The 20,295-nt window shown below is 43.4% G+C and overlaps 1 protein-coding gene across 1 annotated transcript; it reads right to left on the reverse strand.

Annotated features, from left to right (window-relative positions):
- Window positions 1-12,579: 12,579 nt before the first annotated feature.
- On the reverse strand, window positions 12,580-14,945 carry LOC148032708 (uncharacterized). The gene has a single exon (XM_087683347.1). The coding sequence runs from the start codon at window positions 14,788-14,790 to the stop codon at window positions 13,273-13,275; it is 1,518 nt and encodes a 505-aa protein (XP_087539473.1). The 5' UTR covers window positions 14,791-14,945; the 3' UTR covers window positions 12,580-13,272.
- Window positions 14,946-20,295: the final 5,350 nt, after the last annotated feature.

Genomic DNA, 20,295 nt, shown 5'->3' on the forward strand with positions numbered 1-20,295 from the left:
AAGTAACTTTTCTTAGCCTACTTGAGATGGTGATTCCTACCCTAGACTACTTATAGATGCATTGGACTTGTGGACATTGGGTTATTTGATTGTAAGGTGCATCCATGCTATTGACCAATAGGATGTCTTGATGCATAGTCTCTTTTGAGGATTTGAAACCACTTTCCTCTTGGCAAGGAATGGGAGAGCTACAAGGTGACCCTAAGCACAACACAAATTAGGAGAGATGCTTTCAAGTGGGCATGGGACCCTATTATTTTTACCTAGCACCACATATGGTTGGCATTATAGCCCACTGGATCAATTGTTTACCCCATTCTATTTTGATGTACTTAGCAACCTTATTAGGCCACCTTTATATTTTGCATTTTACTTTAGGGGTTTTCTTTGAGTTGTTATTGATGAATTCTCTTTCCTTCAAGAGAAAAAATGTTACATTCTTAGTCAAGCTAATAATGGATTTAAACTGGACATATCCTTTCCATGTGAGCATTAAAGGAAACAAACACATCCATATATCTATGTTAAATGATGAAAACCAAACTAGAACAGCTAGGCAAACCATAATTGCTAAGTATCTTTTTTCAAGCTTACAAATCTCCAAGACAGATGCTTAGGTTGGAGTCATGCATGTGTTAATCTTGAGGTCCATATGTTGAACTTGAAACCCTCATAGTGATAAGAAACTTGACCGTCCAAGTTTTGCTAAAACACTACTCTAAAAATTGACCATGTTCCATTTTGTGCCCAATTTGTTAACTACATTGATAGAATAAGCCTTGAGGTGAAAAATCTCTAAGGCAAATGCTTATGTTGGAGTCATCCATGTGTTAATCTGGAGGTCCATATCTTAAACTTGAGATCCTCATAGTGGTAAGAAACTTGACCATCCAAGTTTATACTCTCTAAAAATTAGCCATGTTCCATTTTTGTCCACAATTTGTTAAGTGTGTAGACAGAATAAGCCTTGAGCTACAAAAACAAACTTTACACATAAAACTAACTAGTGTTCCTTGCATGCTTTGTGTGCATGGAATGCTATGCTGCTTCACAGTAGCCACCACAAAGTGGTGTTGAGAGGAAACCGAAGTTACCATGCTATCACATGACAACTTCACTTCCCTCACTTCTTCCTCACAGAATATATTTAAATTTTCTCATCGTCTCCCCTCACTTCTTTCCCCAAACATAGTATTTCACTTTTCTCAACTTCACACGAGAACTTCATCTCTCTCTCTCTCTCTCTCTCTCTCTCTCTCTCTCTCTCTCTCTCTCTCTCTCTCTCTCTCTCTCTCTCTCTCTCTCTCTCTCTCTCTCATGCCAGTACTACCATTGCCACCTATGTGTGCAAGGAATGCTAGGCCACTTCATTACACCTTCGCACACAAGGAACGCTAGGCTACTTCATGGCACCTTTGCAATATCATACGAAGGTGGCCCAAAGCAGCCTTGTTAGGAAAGTGAAATTTCCATGCTACCACATGGCAACATCACTTCTCTCACTTCTTACCCTATCCTCTCTCGTCAATTTTCTTTTCACTCTTCTCACTCTCTCTTTCTCTCTCCCCCTTTTTGCTTTTTTTCTCTCTCTTCTAATTTTGTACTTCTTACATCTCTTACTTTTCTTTTCTCTCTGCTCTTTTCCCCCTCTCTCTCCCCCCATTTGCTCTCATTATCTCTCTTTAAATTCTTCTTCTTTTTCTCCCCTCCCCTCTCTCTCTCTCTCTCTCTCTCTCTCTCCTTTGTCATGCACAAGACGGTCTTGATTGGTGAGCAAAAGTAGCATTCATAGATTAGAGGCTAAAGTGGCAATCAATGCTAATGACAACAGTGTAGTAATGAGAGGTGGCAGTCTAGCCTGACAATTTTGACATAAGGACTTCAAGATACTACTAGCACCCAAAGGCTATAAAAGGAACAAAGAGGAAGTGATGAGGATCGCACATCTACAGTTACAACCCTAATTGCCATTCCATATTCTCTCCTTTGTCCACATTGTATTGTTACAAGTGCAACTATGGCCATCTAATATATGCCTTGTGTTTCTCTGAGGAGGGAGTTACCCTTTGAAATATATTTCATTGCTTGAGTCTGTCTATTCTTAGAAATGCCTCTTGCGAGATCATGATACTTTGTATACAATGCACCATCTATGCTATTTGAATATACGAGCATTTCTTATTTAGTCAAGTATTGTCTTTGATAGCGTATTTCGATAGTCTTTCTTCCAATATGTTGTACTATTCAACTTGTGATGCCAGTATATCCATGTGTTAGGTTCGAGTATATTAAGTCTCTAGTGTCTTGTAGAGTTGGTCCAATTTGTTTGCACATGGTGACCACAACTAAACTTGCACCCGATTACACATGGCAACCACGCTGATCTTTCCCACACGTGTAGATTTGCATGCACATGTGCTCTGGAGTTCCATCAAAGGATGTCGAGCCTGTGTTTTCATGGCAGTACGAGCGTGAGTAGTGGCATTGGATTCTATCTCCTGAGGATACTTCAATCCTAAGTGATGATGACTTCTAAGTGGAGCACTCCACTCCACGGCCCAACAAATAGCTCTTGCGCTCTATTTCTAGACCTTAGGATGTGCTTCCTAGTTTGCCAATCACTCCTGGGATGCCTCTAAAGCTAGCAAGGTGATTGTTTGTGTCAACTAAACTAGTTGTGGTTTACCCATTCTGTCATGTGGTATCCCAATCCATACCTAGATGGCTGCCCAGTCATGGGTTTCATTTTTGAAGTTTTATAGCTCATCAATCGAGGACCTAGATGCCTTCCTTAGGTAATTTGAGGTGGCATATTTGGTCAATTTTTCAACCCCCAAGTGGATCCTATTTATAAGAAAGTTGTGTTTGAGACATCGATGCAAAAACTGGAGATGGCTTGGCTCTCAGTAGAAAATAATTGGGCAACATTTGACGATGCCAAGGCAACATTTTGCTCATGGTTCCACCTAGACAGGATCGATGCCAAAAAGTTGAATAGACTACATAGTCTCAAATAAGGTGATGCTACACTCCAAAGTTATACAACTTAATTTAAGGTCTTGAGAGGACGAATGTCCCTAAACACACAACCCACTAGTGAAATGTTGCACTCCTTCTATGTGCAAGGCTTTAATCAAGATTCCTCTAAAGCATTAGCTTCGAAAGATCTATCTCGTCATATTCTACCAGAATCAAAAGTGGTGACTCTAACTGCATCCGCATTGGAGGAGAAAGTCTGCAAGGTGTAGCAAGAGCCAATTTTGTCGAGACCATTGTTAGATCCTACCATCCCAATAATCTCTCTTTGGTTTTGAAATCAAGTGATCAACAATGTTTTGCTAAAAAATGGGTCTGGAGTCAATATTATCACAGTGGCCACTTATCAAGATTTTGAACTGATGAACTGGAAACCATCCCCCTTCCTATTTCGAATGGCCAACTAGTAGAGAGTCCAACCACTTGGTATTATTTGCTAAATCCTAATGAAAGGAGCTAGTGTGTCATTCCTGATTTCATTGGTAGTGCTGATGAATATGAAGCATGCAGGTGAAGATTATCGCCTCTTGCTTGGACAACCCTGGTTGTTGCAGCAAACATGGGTCAATCACAATTGGAATTGTGACCAACTAACCATCTATCATGGTCACAATAAAATCAAAATTTCTTAAACAAAATTTTGCCTCCATCAACAACCTATTGACCAATGGTGGCTAAGACAATCAATATGGTGGATGGCTTGGACAATGATGAAGAGACTGCATTCCTAGCAACCAACGCTCACTTAGAACCCTTTTGTCCAATAAACGTCATCTAGATCAGCCAGCAGTATTTGAATCCCCATTCTCCATTGTATCCTGCCTAGGCGCCTATAGTAGCATATGATTAAATTTCCCCATGTATGTAAATCCTGAGCCACTGAACTCGGAAGCAGTAACGGCTCAAACTACAACTATAGCCGAATCAAATGTAGCAAATGTGCTTAGATAAGAAAGAGAGTTTGAAGCACAATTGCAGAAAGTGACTAGAGTCATAGAGGATGCTCTCTCTACTATATATCTCGATCCGAAAGAAACTAAGTTGGTAAAAATCAATGCTCACTTGTAGCTTGAATTTTGAGAGTAGCTTATTGCTTTCCTGACAGAATTCAAAGATGTCTTCACATGAGATTATGTTGACATGAAAGGACTAGATCCTCAATTCTATCAGCATTGGATTCCACTTAAACCGAATGCAGTTTGAGTCTACATGCAGCAATATAGAATGAATTTGAACATGGCTAAGCTAGTTAAAGAAGAGTTAGATTAATTCCTTTGAGTCCGTTTCATTGCTCCAATGAATCGAGTAGAATGGATTTCTCCCATTGTCATTGTGCCAAAGAAAAATAAGAAGCTATAGATGTGCCAAAGGAAAAGAAGCTGCTATAGATCTGTGTAGATTAAAGAAACTAAATACTGCCACCATTTTGAATCCCCTTTCCATTCCCTACCTCAACAGCATTCTAGATGAGGTCGTTGACCATGAGATGTATTCCTTTTTAAATGGCTTCAGCAAATATAATCAAGTCTAGCTTGCTCCAGAAGATCAAGCTAAGATTGTCTTCATTATAGCTTGGGGTCTGTTTGTATGTACAATGATGTACTTTGGGCTAAACCGAATTCCTTTCAATGGGATATGTATAAAAAAATTTAGCCCTACCTCACAATATTCATGAGGGTATTTTTGGATCACTTCAATGTCTTCAACACACTACACCTTTACTTGAACCATCTTTGGCTCTATTTCGCCACATACCATGAAGTCAGTCTCAGTATTCTTTTGGGTCACATCATTTCTGGTGATGGCATTTCTCTAGACCCCAACAATATAGTTGCTATTATGCAAGCCCCAACCCAAATTGCCCATCTGCGCTGCTACGATTTCTTAGATAAATCCATTGGCATGGATGGCATTTACGCCTCCTAGCCCATGTGGCTATCCCTCTCAATGAGTTGGCTCACATATCTAAAGTATCCTTCACTTGGAATGAGGCAGCCAACTTAGCATTTCAACACCTTTGGCTACTGTTGTTAAAGGCCTTTATCTTGGTCCCGTCAAATTGGAACAAAACCTTTCTATGTCTTTGTGGATGTCTCAGACTACTAAGAAAAATTACTCTATAACTGAAAGGGAATGCTTAGGAATCATCTACTCAATTAAGAAATTCCACCATTTATTTACTTGGCCATTCCTTTGTGTTTCATGTGGATCGTCATGCTCTGGTATACTTGGTCAAGTAGCAGAATCTCACTGGAAGATTAGCCACATGGATCCTCTTGCTCCAGGAATTCAATTCAAAGTGGTACATAGACTTTCTTGATGCCCAACTATTTTCTGCAACAACTGACTGTCCAAATCTTGAACCACCCAACCCTCCTTCGAGGTGGTATGAAGAAATACTTTTCTTCCTTGACTCAAGTCAAGTCCTAGAACACCTCTTCTTTGGTTTATCTCTGATAGTGTATTTTGATAGTCTTTCTTTCGATATGTTGTACTGTTGAACTTGCAATGCCAACATATCCATGTGTCACATCTGATTATGTTAAGACTCCAGTATCTTGCAAAGTTGGTGCAATTTGCTTGCCCAGGGGGACTAGAACCGAAAATTGGGGACTAGAACCAAAACTTAGACCCAATCATAGTCTTCTCGCTCTCCTTTTTTCTTTCCTCTTCTCTCTCTCAAATATTTCTTCTCTCTATGTCTACATCATTCTTCTCTCCCCTGAAATTCTCTCCCCCCTAAAACTTCTCTCCACCCCCTTAGCTCGCTTGGGCCACCCTCAGTACTCGCTCACGAGCTGGGTTGGTGCCCATAGTAATCGCCCTCTCTGTGGGCTCATCCTGCCTGCCTCCTCAAAGAGAGATCCTCCTCGCCACCACCACTAGAGAGAGAGAGAGAGGCACTGTTTCATTCTCAAACAGAGATATAAAAAGGCAAAGGGGGAGGGAAGACAGTGAGAGCAACTCGAGAGGGAGAGGGAATGAGAGTGCTGAGTTGCAGAGAGAGAGAGGCATCCAGTCATGCCCACAAAAAGAGAGAGAACAATGGCACACGAGTGCCTCCAGTGAATTGGCGAAAGTGGAGGTCTCACAACCTTTGCCGATAGACAAGTCCAAGCACATGCCTCCAAAAGATCAACATGATTTGATTATTATAATCAGATATTCACCATTGAAGCTGATCTACTGACTGATGATTTGCTCCAGCACAAATTTGGAGTGCCGATCAATGAAAACCAGCGTGGATTCTGACAGAAACAGGAATCACCACACGGCAGGCAGCAACACATTCGTGTTAGCACACGCTGCTGTGCTTGTGCCGCTGCACCAACTGCCAGCCCTCATGTTCTTAAGCCAATAGAGAGAGAGAGAGAGAGAGAGAGAGTGTGTGTGTGTGTGTGTGTGAGAATGAGCTCGTCGACGGATGGCGTCGCTGTGTGCACGTTGGGAGTCTAATCCGTGTCGTCGTCGCATGGCCATCATTGGCGTTGCCCGCTGTCCCGTTGATGTCGCCTGCAGACACCGTCTGAGGCCTTCTGCTCGCCGCCTGCAGTCCCCTCGTCTGCCCCTGACGCCCTCCACGGCCGTTGAGTCCTCCCCCCTGCTGTCGGACGGCCCCTTGCCTGCATCCCCCACCCGCTTGTACTCTGCCCTCTGCGCCTGCTTCTCGCCCCTTCGCCCTGCTCGTTAGGGTTTCGGCTGATAACGGACCCCTGCCCTACGCCCCAGACCATCCTGCTCTGCCGTCAATTGCCCGGCCGTTGCTCTGCCCTCCTGCCCCTGCACTGTTAGGGTTGTGCTTTGCCACCAGGGTTCTTGGGACAAGCCACGACCGAGGCTGACAAGTAAAGCTTCGCTTTCATCAGCTGTGCGTGCAGAATACGCCCCTGGACAACGACTCTGTACAGAAAAGAGGGAGCGAGAGAGAGAGGGAGAGAGAAGCCTGTGTCTCTGCCCCCCGCGACTTTTTCAGTCGGCCTTTGTCCGACATACGTACTGATACAATATGGTTGGCCTGGATCTAGCTTTCATAGACCAAACGGTGGCAGCTCTTGGTTCGGATTCTGACACCGAGGAACCAGAGGACATGGTTCTGTGCACAGAGGAGATGCCCCCTGCTCCTGACCTCCAGCCAGCGGGCAAACGCACCAAGCATACTTCGGCAAGGATAATGGATCATCAAGATCGTTCCTATGCTCAGGTTGCTTCTGATTCTGTGGACTCCCAGGAGGTTGATTGGGAGCACCTGTTAGAGTTTGCCAACACTTTGCTAGGCGATTGTGTTCAACATAATTAGGAAGTCTTTTCAGACTCTGCAACGGAAGATGTTCTGGAAGCCACTGTGGATCCGAAACATGTCTTGCGCTCCTTTTCAGTGTTCTATGAACGTGTTGTGATACTTTTTTTCACTGGTAGGGTCCCGCTGCTTTCCCGTATTCGCCAGTGGCTGCACAGTCTGCTACAGGAGGAATGTGTTGAAGAGATTTTTGTTGGCCCCCGGGGTTTTTTTGAGGTGCTGTTGAAATCAGAGACACACCGTGCTGCTCTACTGTCTAAACTGCCATTGTTCATTGATCGCCGTCTGGTCCATGTGGTGCCATGGCGCCCCATGGCAGATTTTCAACGTCTGCTGCAACGTGAATGCCCTGTGTGGGTTGAAGTGGAAAATTGTCCGGTTGTTTATTAGCCACTGCTAAAAGACGCCATGGCCGCTGTGGGCACTGTTCTGGTCCCCCCAAGCCTAAGGGCCATGAATCGCAACCGCTTGTATATGTTATGGGACACTGCTCAAAAAAGGCCTGCTTGGTTACGCATTAACTGCTTTGGCATGCATCCTTTACATTTTCGTTTGAAATGGGGCAACTTTGCAGGACATTACTTTTCATGTGGAAAATTGGGGCATTTAATGGCTGAATGCCCAGAGAAGCACCACACTTCAGATGCCGAGCATGTTGCGCAGCCCATGGAAGATATGGTGTGTGATGTGCCGTCGCAAGATGCCACCCAGCCACCTAAAGTTTTGAATAAAGGTAAACAACAGGTCTGGGGTTTGGATTCTCGTGGCAATGACTGGGTAGATGTACACGCGAAAAAAGGCAACATGCATGCTGCTGGCATGATGGATACTGTGCCTGTTGCCTCACCAGATTCCATTCGTACGTATATGCGCAGGAAAGAAACAATGTCTTCAGAGCACTCTACTCCTGCTATGGTTTCCTCTACTCCCCGTCAACAGACAGCTAGGAGAGTGTCTTCAGATGGTCCTAAGGGTCCACCCGCTAAGCTGGCTTTTGATACTCGAGGTAATGTCATTACCCCATGGGATAGTCGTTATCCCCGCTCCATCCCCAAGTCAGCGGATATGCCATCCACTTCCAAATCTGGTCGTCAGAACTCTTTTGCCGTGTTAGCTGATTTCTTGGATGAGGGTGTCCTAGACATTCTCGTCGAAAAGGTCTCATCGAGGCAAGCTGTGCCTCCTACCTGATCCTCTTTTGAATCCACATGAAGATAGCTACGTGAAATGTGCGAGGAATTTGTTCTCGCCACAAGCAACATGCCATGTGGACAATATTGCATGAGAATCAGTGGGATGTCTTGTGTGCTGTTGAACACAAGAGTCATAGTGAAGCAGGTAAAGTTGTGGATTGCCATGGTTTTCATTTGTTCTATCCAGGGACACATACCAGGCAGTATTCTGATGTGCTTATGATTGTATATGAAAAATATCAGCCGGTTCTTATCAAGAATGATGTACATGGCCGCTTTGTGGTGATTGAAATTTTATTCGAAGGAGAGATCTTATGGTTACTTGGCCTCTATGCTACGAATGATCCTCTATCTCGCTGGGAGCTTTGGCATACCTTGCAGAGTTCCTTGTCCCTTGGCAGACGGGGTTTTTTTATGGGGGATTTTAATATGTGTGTTGATTCTTTACAGTCCACATCAGAACATTCGATAATGGATGCGCTGGAAAGACGTACGTGGCAGCAGTTGGCTTTTTCCGTTCTTAAGCAAGATCTTTGGTCTTGGCTGTATCCTTCTTCTACAGGGTTTACCTTCCATTCTGCCCAGTATGCCACAACATGGTCGCGGTTAGACCGCATATACATCATGCAGGATGATGATTTCCTTCCTGAGATGCTCGAAATGAAAGTGTTACAACAATATGCATTGTCGGATCATTTCCCTTTGCAGCTTGAGCTCCTTGCACAACCAATTGCACCTTTCAAGCAATGTCTGGATAGACTCCCTTTGCGTTTCAACTCGTCTTATTTGAAGCATGCAATCTTCCAGGGCTATATACAGCAATTGATTGATCGATTCTTATTGGATTTCTCATCTCAAGGCACTGCTTCCTTTCAACGATTGCTCTCCAATGTGCAGCGGGTTGCTCGCCAGTATGGGATCCATCATGCCTCTCTTTGTCGGCAGCGCCGACAAGCAGCCGAGGAACTGTTGGCTTTGGTTCGTTCTTTGCTGGTGGACACTCCCGATGACGCATTTCTGCTATCACTGGCAACGCGTCTGGCTGATCTTATTAAAGAGTTTCAGTTGAAATCCTATCAGCAGGTCAAATTGCAACATCTGACGGACACTCTGCAAGACAATGCTTGTCAAACCCATAAGTTTTTTCGAGCTCTCCATGCCTCTCCTGCTCCAGAGAATATGACGAGGCTCCAGGATGAAGGTCAAATGGTTCTTGATCCGCAGATGATTGTGAATATGTGTAGAAATTATTTCCTCGACCTTCTTGGTTCTACTTCTCCGCCTTCAGGCCAAATTACTCATGCTCGTTCAGTTTTTTATGATCTGGTCCACAATCAGGTTCCTCAAGACATGCAATCTACTCTAGAGGCAGATATTTGTGAGTCAGAGGTCATGGATGTTCTGTTACACTTACCTAAGGATAAAAGTCATGACTGGGATGGTCTTACCAATGAGTTCTTTGAGTTTTTTGCCACCCAACTCGCGAAACCTTTGACGGCTTTGTTTCAGCGAATATGGGAAACGGGGATTATGCCTTCCTCTTGGAAAAAAGGTCTTATTAAACTGCTTCCAAAAGTTCCTTCGCCATCCATGTTGAAACAGTGGCGCCCAATTTCTTTGATGGGTTCTATGTATAAAATATTTTCCAAAGTTACTGCGAATCGCCTCCATAAGCATCTTCCTGCCATTGTGCATCCTCTCCAATATGGTTTTATTAAGGGCAGAAACATTTTGCGCAATGTCTTAAATGCGCAACTAGCAATTGATTATGTAAGGCATTCAAATTAGGAGGTCGTGCTGGTTCAATTAGACCTGGAAAAGGCTTTTGATTATCTGGACTGGTCTTTCATTGCAGAACTTATGTTTGCTATGGGCTTTGGTGCCTGGATGTCTCGTCTGATCTATACTATTAGTATTGCAGCATCTTCGCAAGTCATGTTGAATGGAGGCGTTACCAAGCCAATTGTCCTTGCCCGCTCTATCAGACAGGGGTGCCCTTTGAGTCCTCTCTTCTTTGCCCTTGCGACTCATCCGGTTCTTTTGATGCTATCTCATATGGCAGCTTCTACTCAGTTGGCTGGATTGTTGCTTCCCTCTGGACAGCACTTCATTGGTCAATCCTTGGCTGATGACAGTTTTATGATTCTGCATGCGAACAAAGATAACCTTCACAAAGCATTAGATGTTTGGGCTCTTTTTGGTCAGGCTTCTGGTCTTCGCATTAACGCCTTGAAATCGGCCATTCTCAGTTGCACGGAGTCGGATTTGCAGTCACTGAACTGGCAGGGCATGGTTGTCCCCCGTGGCTCCATTGCCAGGCATCTTGGATACCCTTTGGGGGTTGATGTTCCCCCAAAGCAGCTATTACATGGATTTCACAGAAACTGGCGGCTAAGTTTCTGTATTGGAAGTCTCAAGGCTGGCCCTTCCATGTTCACCTCAAAGTAGCCCAGACAATAATGTTGCCAATGCTTACATATTTCTTGCCATTGCTACCCTGGACTACTACGACACCGAATGATCTTACGAAGTCTATTCGTTTCATATTATGAAAGAAAGATTCCTTGCATGCGGGTATTTCCTGGATTTCTTGGTCACATGCATGCACCCCAAAACGCATGGGTGGAGGGGCTATTTTGAATGCCCACACTCACATGCTGGCACTCTGCTGGTCTCTTTTTCGCACCATGTGCTCGGATTGTCATCCTTGGATCGTCATAGCCCGTTATTTTCTTGACGATCACGGGCTTCTGCATGGTAATACCCACATCCGCAGTTCGTGATGGCATGTTCTTAATGCAGATTCTCGGTTCTCCAATTCTTCCTCATCTCTGCTTGCCCATTTGGTGTGTTCCTGGAAACTAGTCCTCCAGAAGTCTCAGTGACATCCAGCGGAGGATCGTTTAGCCACTAATTCGTTTCAATTGGAACTGTTGGCAGTCTCGCGGTTAATTTCATGGGACGATAAACATGAGCTTCAACCACAATTCAACCATATGGCACATTTGAGCTTAACTTCGATCGCGGATGCTACTCTTGCCAGTCGTAATGTGTTCATATCGTTTCGTACAGCCAGGAGGCTTTCAGAATCCCTCGTGGATACAAGTTTTTATGGGAACAGCTTTTGAGGGTGCTTCAGAGCAGACAACCCTTTCCCGCCCTTACTACGGATCGTCCCTGGCAGGATTGGGACTTTGCAGACCGGCTGAATTTAGAAAAGGCTTCAGCTAACCAGGTGTATCATCTTCTGATTAAAGATCATCAATGGCTGATTAATAAAGCTAATATTCTATGGGGATTGCATAAATCCTGGTCATGGTGGAGCGTAACTGTGATGGAGGGCTGGTTAAATAAGACACCATTCACATATAAGGTCTTTCTTTGGAGGGTGATGATTGGTGGTCTTCCGCTTGCTTCAGCTCTTTCAAAGCGCCAAATCTCCAATGGCAACTGTTTCTTTTACACCACCACTATGGAATCCGCCCGTCATCGTTTTATTTCTTGCCCCCTTGCTCAAAAAATCTTGTCATTCTTGTCAGCCGTCTAGCGAGCGGTGGTTGGTTACTCGCTTTGCCCGTTTGATTGGGCTTTCGCGCAACCTAAATATCCCACACCGACACAGTCACATATGAAGATCTTGTTTCACTTTCTTCAATATTGGGACTGTTGGCACAACTGGACCATTCGGAATGCTTTCCTTTTTTATTTTGCTTATAATGTTCAGCGGCATATTGCTAGGCTTAAAGGTTTCTTATATTGGCATATAGATCTTCTCCAGCACTCTGACATCCTCTCTCGGAAGGACTTACGCCCCTGGCACACAGCAATTTCCTCCGTGTCTTTGCCATGATTTTGTAACTATTTGGCCCTCTAGTTCTTGTAAAGAGTCAGTTTGTACACACGATGGGGTAGAGCCATCGTGTATCTTGTAATCATGAAAACTTTTTCGTAATTAATACAATTACCTTTTACGGAAAAAAAAATGTGTGTGTGTGTGTGTGTGTGTGTGCGTGTACGCGCGTGAGCTGTCAGGTACACTTAAAAGGAGATGATGATTTTTAAAATTCAAACAGGTTTGGGCAAGGCTGTCGGCTCGGGAGGCCCTATGGAGGTTCAAGACCTCCCTAAGCCACAGCTAAAATAATAATATAAGTATAGAAGTATAGATCATGTTACATTGCAATAGACATACCCACCAGTACCTGCACCTCAACAATATTATTCTGAGCATACCTAGACTTTTGTAAAATTGAAATGCTGGAAACTGGCTAACCCTGTTTGGTTGTCAAGAAAAGAACCGGAAGAAAGTCCTCCTGGAGAAAAGGAATTTTGCAACAATAACCAGCATAAACTGACGGAAATCCTTTATCTTGGATAGGAGGAAGCTTGGCATAACAAGCATAAATAGCAAGCCACAAAAGCATGTTAGGAACTCATGCCAAGCCTGTGCAACTGTGAAAAGAGCACCCATGTAAGAATACATGGTCAAAAGATGCATTCCTGGTCTTAGGAACTGATTTCTGAGCCTCAAAATTTCAGATCAATTTTGAATGCTGGCCTCCAGCAAGAAATTCCAAACTCATCATCATCATTGTATGCATTGACATTGCTGGTCTCCGACTTCGACCAAAAACATCCATTGCCTTTGCTGGGAGTACATGAACTACAACCCACACTTTCTTATACATTTCAAAGATGCACTACCAGGTGATAGAGGTGGAGCAAAGAAGGAACTTGATGCTATAGTTATCTTCCAGAGCTTTCAGATTCCGTTTTTGCACAACTAAGAGCATACTTTCTTTCAAATACCGACAATGTGCATTTTAGAACATTTTGCAATGAAGGTTGTTCCTTTAATAAGCCCCTCTTTGACAGCTCATCTATGTGCTTGAATCTAGGTATTATTCTGTTCTCCAAACTGTAAGAAAGAAAGAGAGGAAAAATGACCAGTTCTTGCACATCCCGGTTCAGGACTTCAGTCAGGTACTTGACCTTCTGCTCCATAGTGTCCTCCTTTAGCATAATTATCTGGGGGTGAATCTTGCACATCTTGTAGAGATCTTCTTTAGACAAGCCTCGACTTAGAAGGAGAGCATGCCTAGACTCATAAATGGAGAGCACAGACTCTTTTTCAAGGTTCTTCAAAGACGGAGTTCCGAGAGGGTCCTGCAAAAGTCCAGACTTTTCAAACAGAAACCTCTCTGTGGAATAAGCAAACAAAGTAGGCCGAGAGCGAGCCAACACACGAAAGGCCTCCATGTTAAGCCCAGACTCTATGCAGAATGACAAGGCACGGTATAAATTCCATTGTACATTCAGAAATGGAAATCTTGGATCCTGTAGAAAGACCTTCTTAATGTCTTGATCGTCCAAGCCAATATCCTTAAGAAATTGGACATGATTTTGCAAGTTTGACAAAGATAAGCCCAGCATTGTCCTGTCTTTTGCATATGTCAAAAGCCTTGACAATTGCGTTGGAGTGAAACCAAGGCCTTCAAAGAACTTCAGTTTCTCATTCAGAGTTGTCAATCTGTAATTCACAAGTTTAGGGCATTTTTTAATCATTCTGCAGCCAGGCATACCTCTCTTGTTAAAGAAGGAGATCAGATAAGAGACCTGCTCTCGCGAATATCTGCCAATCCTAGGGTCTGTGAGCAAGGAGTCGAGCTCTGACTCAAGAGGAGCATGGACATCCTCATCTTGCAGATAAGAAGAGGAATAAGGTGAGCCTCTGCATGGCGAAGCACTTTGCACGGTTGCACGAGAGATAATACCACAAGAAAGCGTCCTGCAGACTGCCAACCGACCAAATCCTAGATGCCTGTTCCTGTGAGGAGCGAAGCAAGAACTGTGCCTCGTGATGCTGCTAGCCAGGGTTCTGCAAGTTGACTCATGGTCTTCACCATGTCCTTGACAATGAAACGGGACTAATTGATGCCTGAGATCAGCATGCTTTGTGCAGGCCTGATGCATAAGATCAACGGACGCCATCCAGTTTTTTCCTGCATACTGACTCTTCCTGTCATGATGATGATGATGTCGTCGTCGTCTAGCCACATCGTTTTTGGGGCTGTCGAAAAGCACGTACCTAGTTTCTTGCTGTTGCAACGGGCAAGCGTCACACTGGTACAGGGTGCTGCTGTTTCTGATTTGACTGAGAGCATGAAAGGGCGAGGGAGAGACACATGACCTGCTGCTCTGTTGACGCTGTCCCTGTGAACGATGGAGAAGAAGCTGGGAGCTCACCCTCCTTTCGAGCACCATCGCTCCCGATAGACCGTTAGACCCGAGCACATTTCACTCAGCCAGAGCGTTTGTTACCATTGCCCTTTAGGGCGTATGCTCCTTTTCTTCTGTCTCTTCTATAGACCAAATCCTGACTCTTGCAATAAGGTCCTTTGAATCTTTTCTTGTGTCTCTCCTATAGACTCTTGCATTAAGGTCCTTTGAATCTTTTCTTGTGTCTCTCCTACAGACTCTTGCATTAAGGTCCTTTGAATCTGCCTAATCCATACTAGCGTTCCTGGCGCGCTTCGCGCACAAGGAACGCTATCCCGCAAAGCGAGGGAACACTTCCCTTTCACACAGTGGGTAATGCTATCACAAAAACATCACATGTTTTACTCTCCTCTACTCACAATCCCTCTATTTCTCATCCCATTTACACCTCCTCCCTCTGTATCCACACTCACTCACACACACACACACACTCTCTCTCTCTCTCTCTCTCTCTCTCTCTCTCTCTCTCTCTCTCTCTCTCTCCCCCCACTTCTCTCTAAGCACCCTCTCTCTGTCTCACACACACACCAAACTTAAAACTGAAAGTAGTTTAAAACCAACGTAACACAAAATGCCAGACATAGAAATAATCTCTTCCATGCACCATACTTACAAACATTCCTCTCGACATCAATGTAAGCAATCGTATGCTTGCACACGCGATCATTAGAAACAACAACGTAATATTGAAAATGAAGCCACAAAGGCCAAGTATAAGGTACGCAAGTGATTTTAACACCATAAGCAAATGGCCGATGCCAACAAAAAAAGACAATGTCTCGAAGATGCCTAATAGAAACAAAGCTTTTTGAGTAATCATTAACAAAATCTTCCTCGTTGAGAAAAATATGAGAAGGCGAAGCCGGGAATGATCCCATAGTTTCCATTAGGAATGGTCCCACCACCTGCATCGGAACAAAAATCACAATATAAGTACGTGAAACAACAACGTTACACTAAAGCGGGTCATAATTGAGACAAAGACCAAGCACCACAAAAAGAAATTCTATAAGAGACCTAGTCAAAATGAAGCCACAAAGGCCAAGCATAAGGCACCGACGTGTTTCCAAGTACCATAGGCAAATGGCCGATCCCAACAAAAAAAGACAATGTCTCGAAGACGCCTAATGGAAAGAAATCTTCCTTTTCTTCGAGGAATCATTAACAAAATCCTCCTCCTTGAGCAAAATATGTGAAGGTGAAGCAGGGAACGATCCCACAGTTTCCATGGTAATCGCATGGGCGATGAAACAGTCCTACCTCTCTCTTTACCACCTGCATTAAGCAAAAATTACAATATAAGTACACGGAACAACTAACAAAGATCATTCCATCCCGAACTATAATAATACCTAGTCGAACATTTGTAAACCACTCCGTAGGTACTGACAAATATTGATGTAGCATCACAAAACAACCCAAATCTTTGAATCCATACTTGAACCAATGCCTCGGTATCTTATCTGTATGAGAGCGTTGAAATCTCTTCTTATGGTCAACCTCATACATATGCACCCGAAAACATTGCGTGTATCCACAATGTACAACTTCAATAAAAACTGAAAGCTTGATGTCAATATTAACATCATCATATAAATGCTCGATGACCCTTGCAAGTGTCCTTCTTATGATATCATCAGGAGCTATAGTGAGTAATGTGCACTGTAGCTCCTTTTGATAGTCAGAAGCTGGGTAATAATGCCACTCTAGGGTAGGCATTTACAAAAGCTAAATGAATAGTGAAATATGAAAAAAATACACTTCCAAGAGAGTATATACCAACCAAACAGGGCATAGAGAGCAATTCACATATATCCAAAACCAACGTCCCTGCATGGTCATCAATAACTGTATCTCCACAAAGAAAGCAACAAAGAGTAATTCACATATATGCGAAACCAATGTCCCTACATGGTCGTCAATAACTACATCTCCGCAAAGAAAGTAATGCACATTACTGCACCTTTCGGAGAACATACTCGTATACAATGTTTGTGGTCATATCCCCATCCTCTTCACCCAATAGCACTTTCACACCATGTGAAGATTTTACCCTTGAAAATGCAATATACAGCTGACCATGTGTAAATACTGGTGCCTTTAGATAAAGCCCAACAATGAACAAAGTCTGCCCCTGTGACTTGTTGATTGTCATAGCGAATACCAATCGGATGGGAAACTGTCTCCGCTTCATAGTAAATGGCAATTGTGTAGCATTCAAAACAAAAGTAATCCGGGGAATAAAAACTCGTTCGCCCACATTTGCCCCTGTTATTATCTGAGCATCTATCACTTTCCTATTGAAAGCTCTACATATCAATCGCGTACCATTACACATACCCCTTCCAGGATTTAGGTTTCTAAGAAGAATAATAGGTGCATTTATCTTCAGCAGCAATAAATGAGGAGGAAATCCACCTCCAAGGTCCAATGTATTTAAATACTCAACAGACTACAAAAATGAGTCGTCGGTCTCTGCAATTGAATCTGCACTATAATATTGCATGACCTCCCCTGGCATTAGTTGCAATGCACGATCATTCAAAGTAGCCACCTCTGTATTCCGCGAGGCAAGTATAGCCCGCTCACTAAAATACGACGTGTAGTCACCCACATTGGACATGTCACTATAGACACTATCAATCAGTGTTTCGATAGAGTGCCCTTTTAATATCATGCCAGGTGGGACACACAACTTATCACAACTTTTGGTAGCATCCACTCCATCCCCTATTCCTTGAATCCAATAGATGAACCCATTGTCCACCACACTACCAAATGTCGACACTCGCATATTGCCAAATAGCCTTAGCACCCTTATGTAACGCCACAAATCAGAGTAACATAATGCAGCATTAACAATATCCTCACGTGTTCCCTTTACCACAATCGGCAAGACCTGTCTAAAATTCCCCCCTAACAAAACAACTTTTCCACCAAATGGCTTATCACAGCTCATAATATCTCTCAGAATTCTAGCAACCGCTTCGAAGGCATATCGATGGGTCATAGGAGCCTCATCCCACAAAATAAGGCTTGTTTGTCTCAATAACCGAGCAAGGTCACTTTGAACAGGAATACTGTAAGTGGATCGATTATTTAATTCTACTGGGATTTTAAACTGCGAGTGAGCTATACGACCACCTGGCAAAAGCAAGGCAGCAATGCCACATGATGCTGTTGCCAACACAATGCGACCACCGCTGCGCACCTTCGCAAGTAAACATTTGTATAGGAAAGTCTTTCCAGACCCACCAGGACCATCCAAAAAGAATACATCCCCAGTATCTGTATCAACTGCATCCATGACTGCACCAAAGGCAATTCTTTGTCCTTCATTCAACATTCCCTCCATGGATTCAAAAACCCTATGTTGTTCTGATATGTTATATGCATATTCATCTTACAAAAGCATGCAGTTGTGATTTTGGTTGATGAGGTTCAGGCAACCCATCAAAATCACAGAGTCTTCTTCCTACATGACGTAAAAGGTCTTGCAGATGCAACAAAGCCATGTTAGATGCCTCATGCAGTAGAACACCAAGAGAGGCATGCACGTGCTGTAGTTGCAATCTATACATGATATCCTCTACCATTGGCACCAAAAATCTTTCCCATAGATGGCCAAGCCGAGCTGGCTCACAAAAGACCAAAATTGCAACAAATAAAGTTCAGAGTTGAGCACCAGTTTGCACAGAGGCAGCTTCTTCTAAGCACACAACATATTCATCATCGCTCTCCAACATGCCCCTTGCAATGCAAGCATCCCTAAAAGTATCACAGATCACATTATCAACAATGCGCAAATCTTCAAAAGAAGTACATCCCCGACACTCTGTTAAAAGCATCCGTAAATAGTAGAGCTCACCATAGGTAGGCGCCACAAAATACATCTGACTACATGTATTCCCACGCTTCCTTCTAGTCCACATCTTATGTCGTGCATTCCACACCCAATACACTGGAAAGTCTTGATAGCGAATAGTCCTAGCCTCTCGATGAATGCGATTGCACACAAACCATTCAGTAAGAGTAGTTTTATGGAGGTCTTCATTCCGCACAACATTTGGTATCATATCTGTATCCCGAAACACCACATAGTTCTCACCAGGTAAGTGTACCTGCAAACGTTGTATATCAGGCTTTTCATCGTGCAATGCATAATCATAGATCCGCCAACATGCCTCAGAGGCAAAAACATATCGTGCATCCAAATAACTTTGTATCTCATCCACCTCGTGAGCATTGCTACCATTCCGGACTGAATCAACCCCAACAGAAAATTTGACAGTTGCACGATCATGCCCCTTGTACACATACTTATACAAATACTTCACAGTCGCAATTGTCGAGAAAACCTCCACATTTATGTGTGCATTGTATTTTTTACTCAATAATGGATTATATGGAACAATCCATCGATTATCAATAACATTACCATTTATGATCACAGAGTTTCCATCATCTCGTCTTCGATAAATGGGATAGCCAGAACTATCAACCATTGTCATGCCCACTAATTTTCACGGGTAATCTTTAGTACATCTACCCTTGTCCATACAGGGACTCTTGGGGTTCAATCCTCCGCAAGGGCCATGAATATTGCACTTTGAAATTGTCTCAAATAAGGCTCGAAAATTAACTCTATTGGGTAACTCAGCACAAACCATTCTATCGTAGTGACATGCTTCAGAAGGTTTGAAAGACGGCTCTAAAATTAGCAAAGTATGAGAATGTGGTAGCCCCCTCTTTTGGAATTCAATCACAGTAACATAGCCAGCAACCTTTCCAAAGAGATCCTTCCGCAACAACGTATACATTAAATCAACATGCTTTTTATGAAACACGCGAGCAATCAAATCCGGATGGTCATAAGCACTTTGCCCAGGCAATAAAGCATTAGTTATCTCCAACCACATTGGATTGCATGTCATTGTTATAAAAAGGTCAGGTTTTCCCTTACATCACATTATAGCCATGGCATCCTGATATAATTGATACATGTGCCTCGGTCCACCTGTGAATGACGATGGTAAAACTATCCTCTTGCCAACAGAGGCACCAACAATCGGCATTGTCCCATTATCATTTGCTCCCACCATGTCTGCCAAGCCTTTGTAGGCCTCCGATCGTAACACTGATTGATTCTGGCGACACCAAGTTAACCTGCATTGCTCTATACTACAATAAGCATCAACAATAAATTGCTGCAATAGTCGACCAGCACGCAATATACACACCTCAGTATCTTCACGCACTTGAAGAAGAAATGCATAAAATTGCATCTGGGTAACACAATTTTTATTGGACAATTCATATATGTTAACAAGAACACTAACATTACTGTAGGGAACCTTTACATGCTAACCATCATCCCCCATAGGAAAAAGGAGGACATATAGCATTGGCATATATGCCCTATGCAAGTTTGAAATAGCAACACATCGACCACCCCGAATGTAAACATGAATATCCCGATGGTCAAGAGTA

Source organism: Lygodium microphyllum, chromosome 8 (genome assembly GCF_053477565.2).
Source record: "Lygodium microphyllum isolate KBCC chromosome 8, Lygodium_microphyllum_v1.1.10, whole genome shotgun sequence".
NCBI classification, from domain to species: Eukaryota; Viridiplantae; Streptophyta; class Polypodiopsida; order Schizaeales; family Lygodiaceae; genus Lygodium; species Lygodium microphyllum.

Coding starts and splice junctions, on each gene's coding strand:
- LOC148032708 (XM_087683347.1), bottom strand. CDS start 14,790: ATGGTGCTCGAAAGGAGGGTGAGCTCCCAGCTTCTTCTCCATCGTTCA.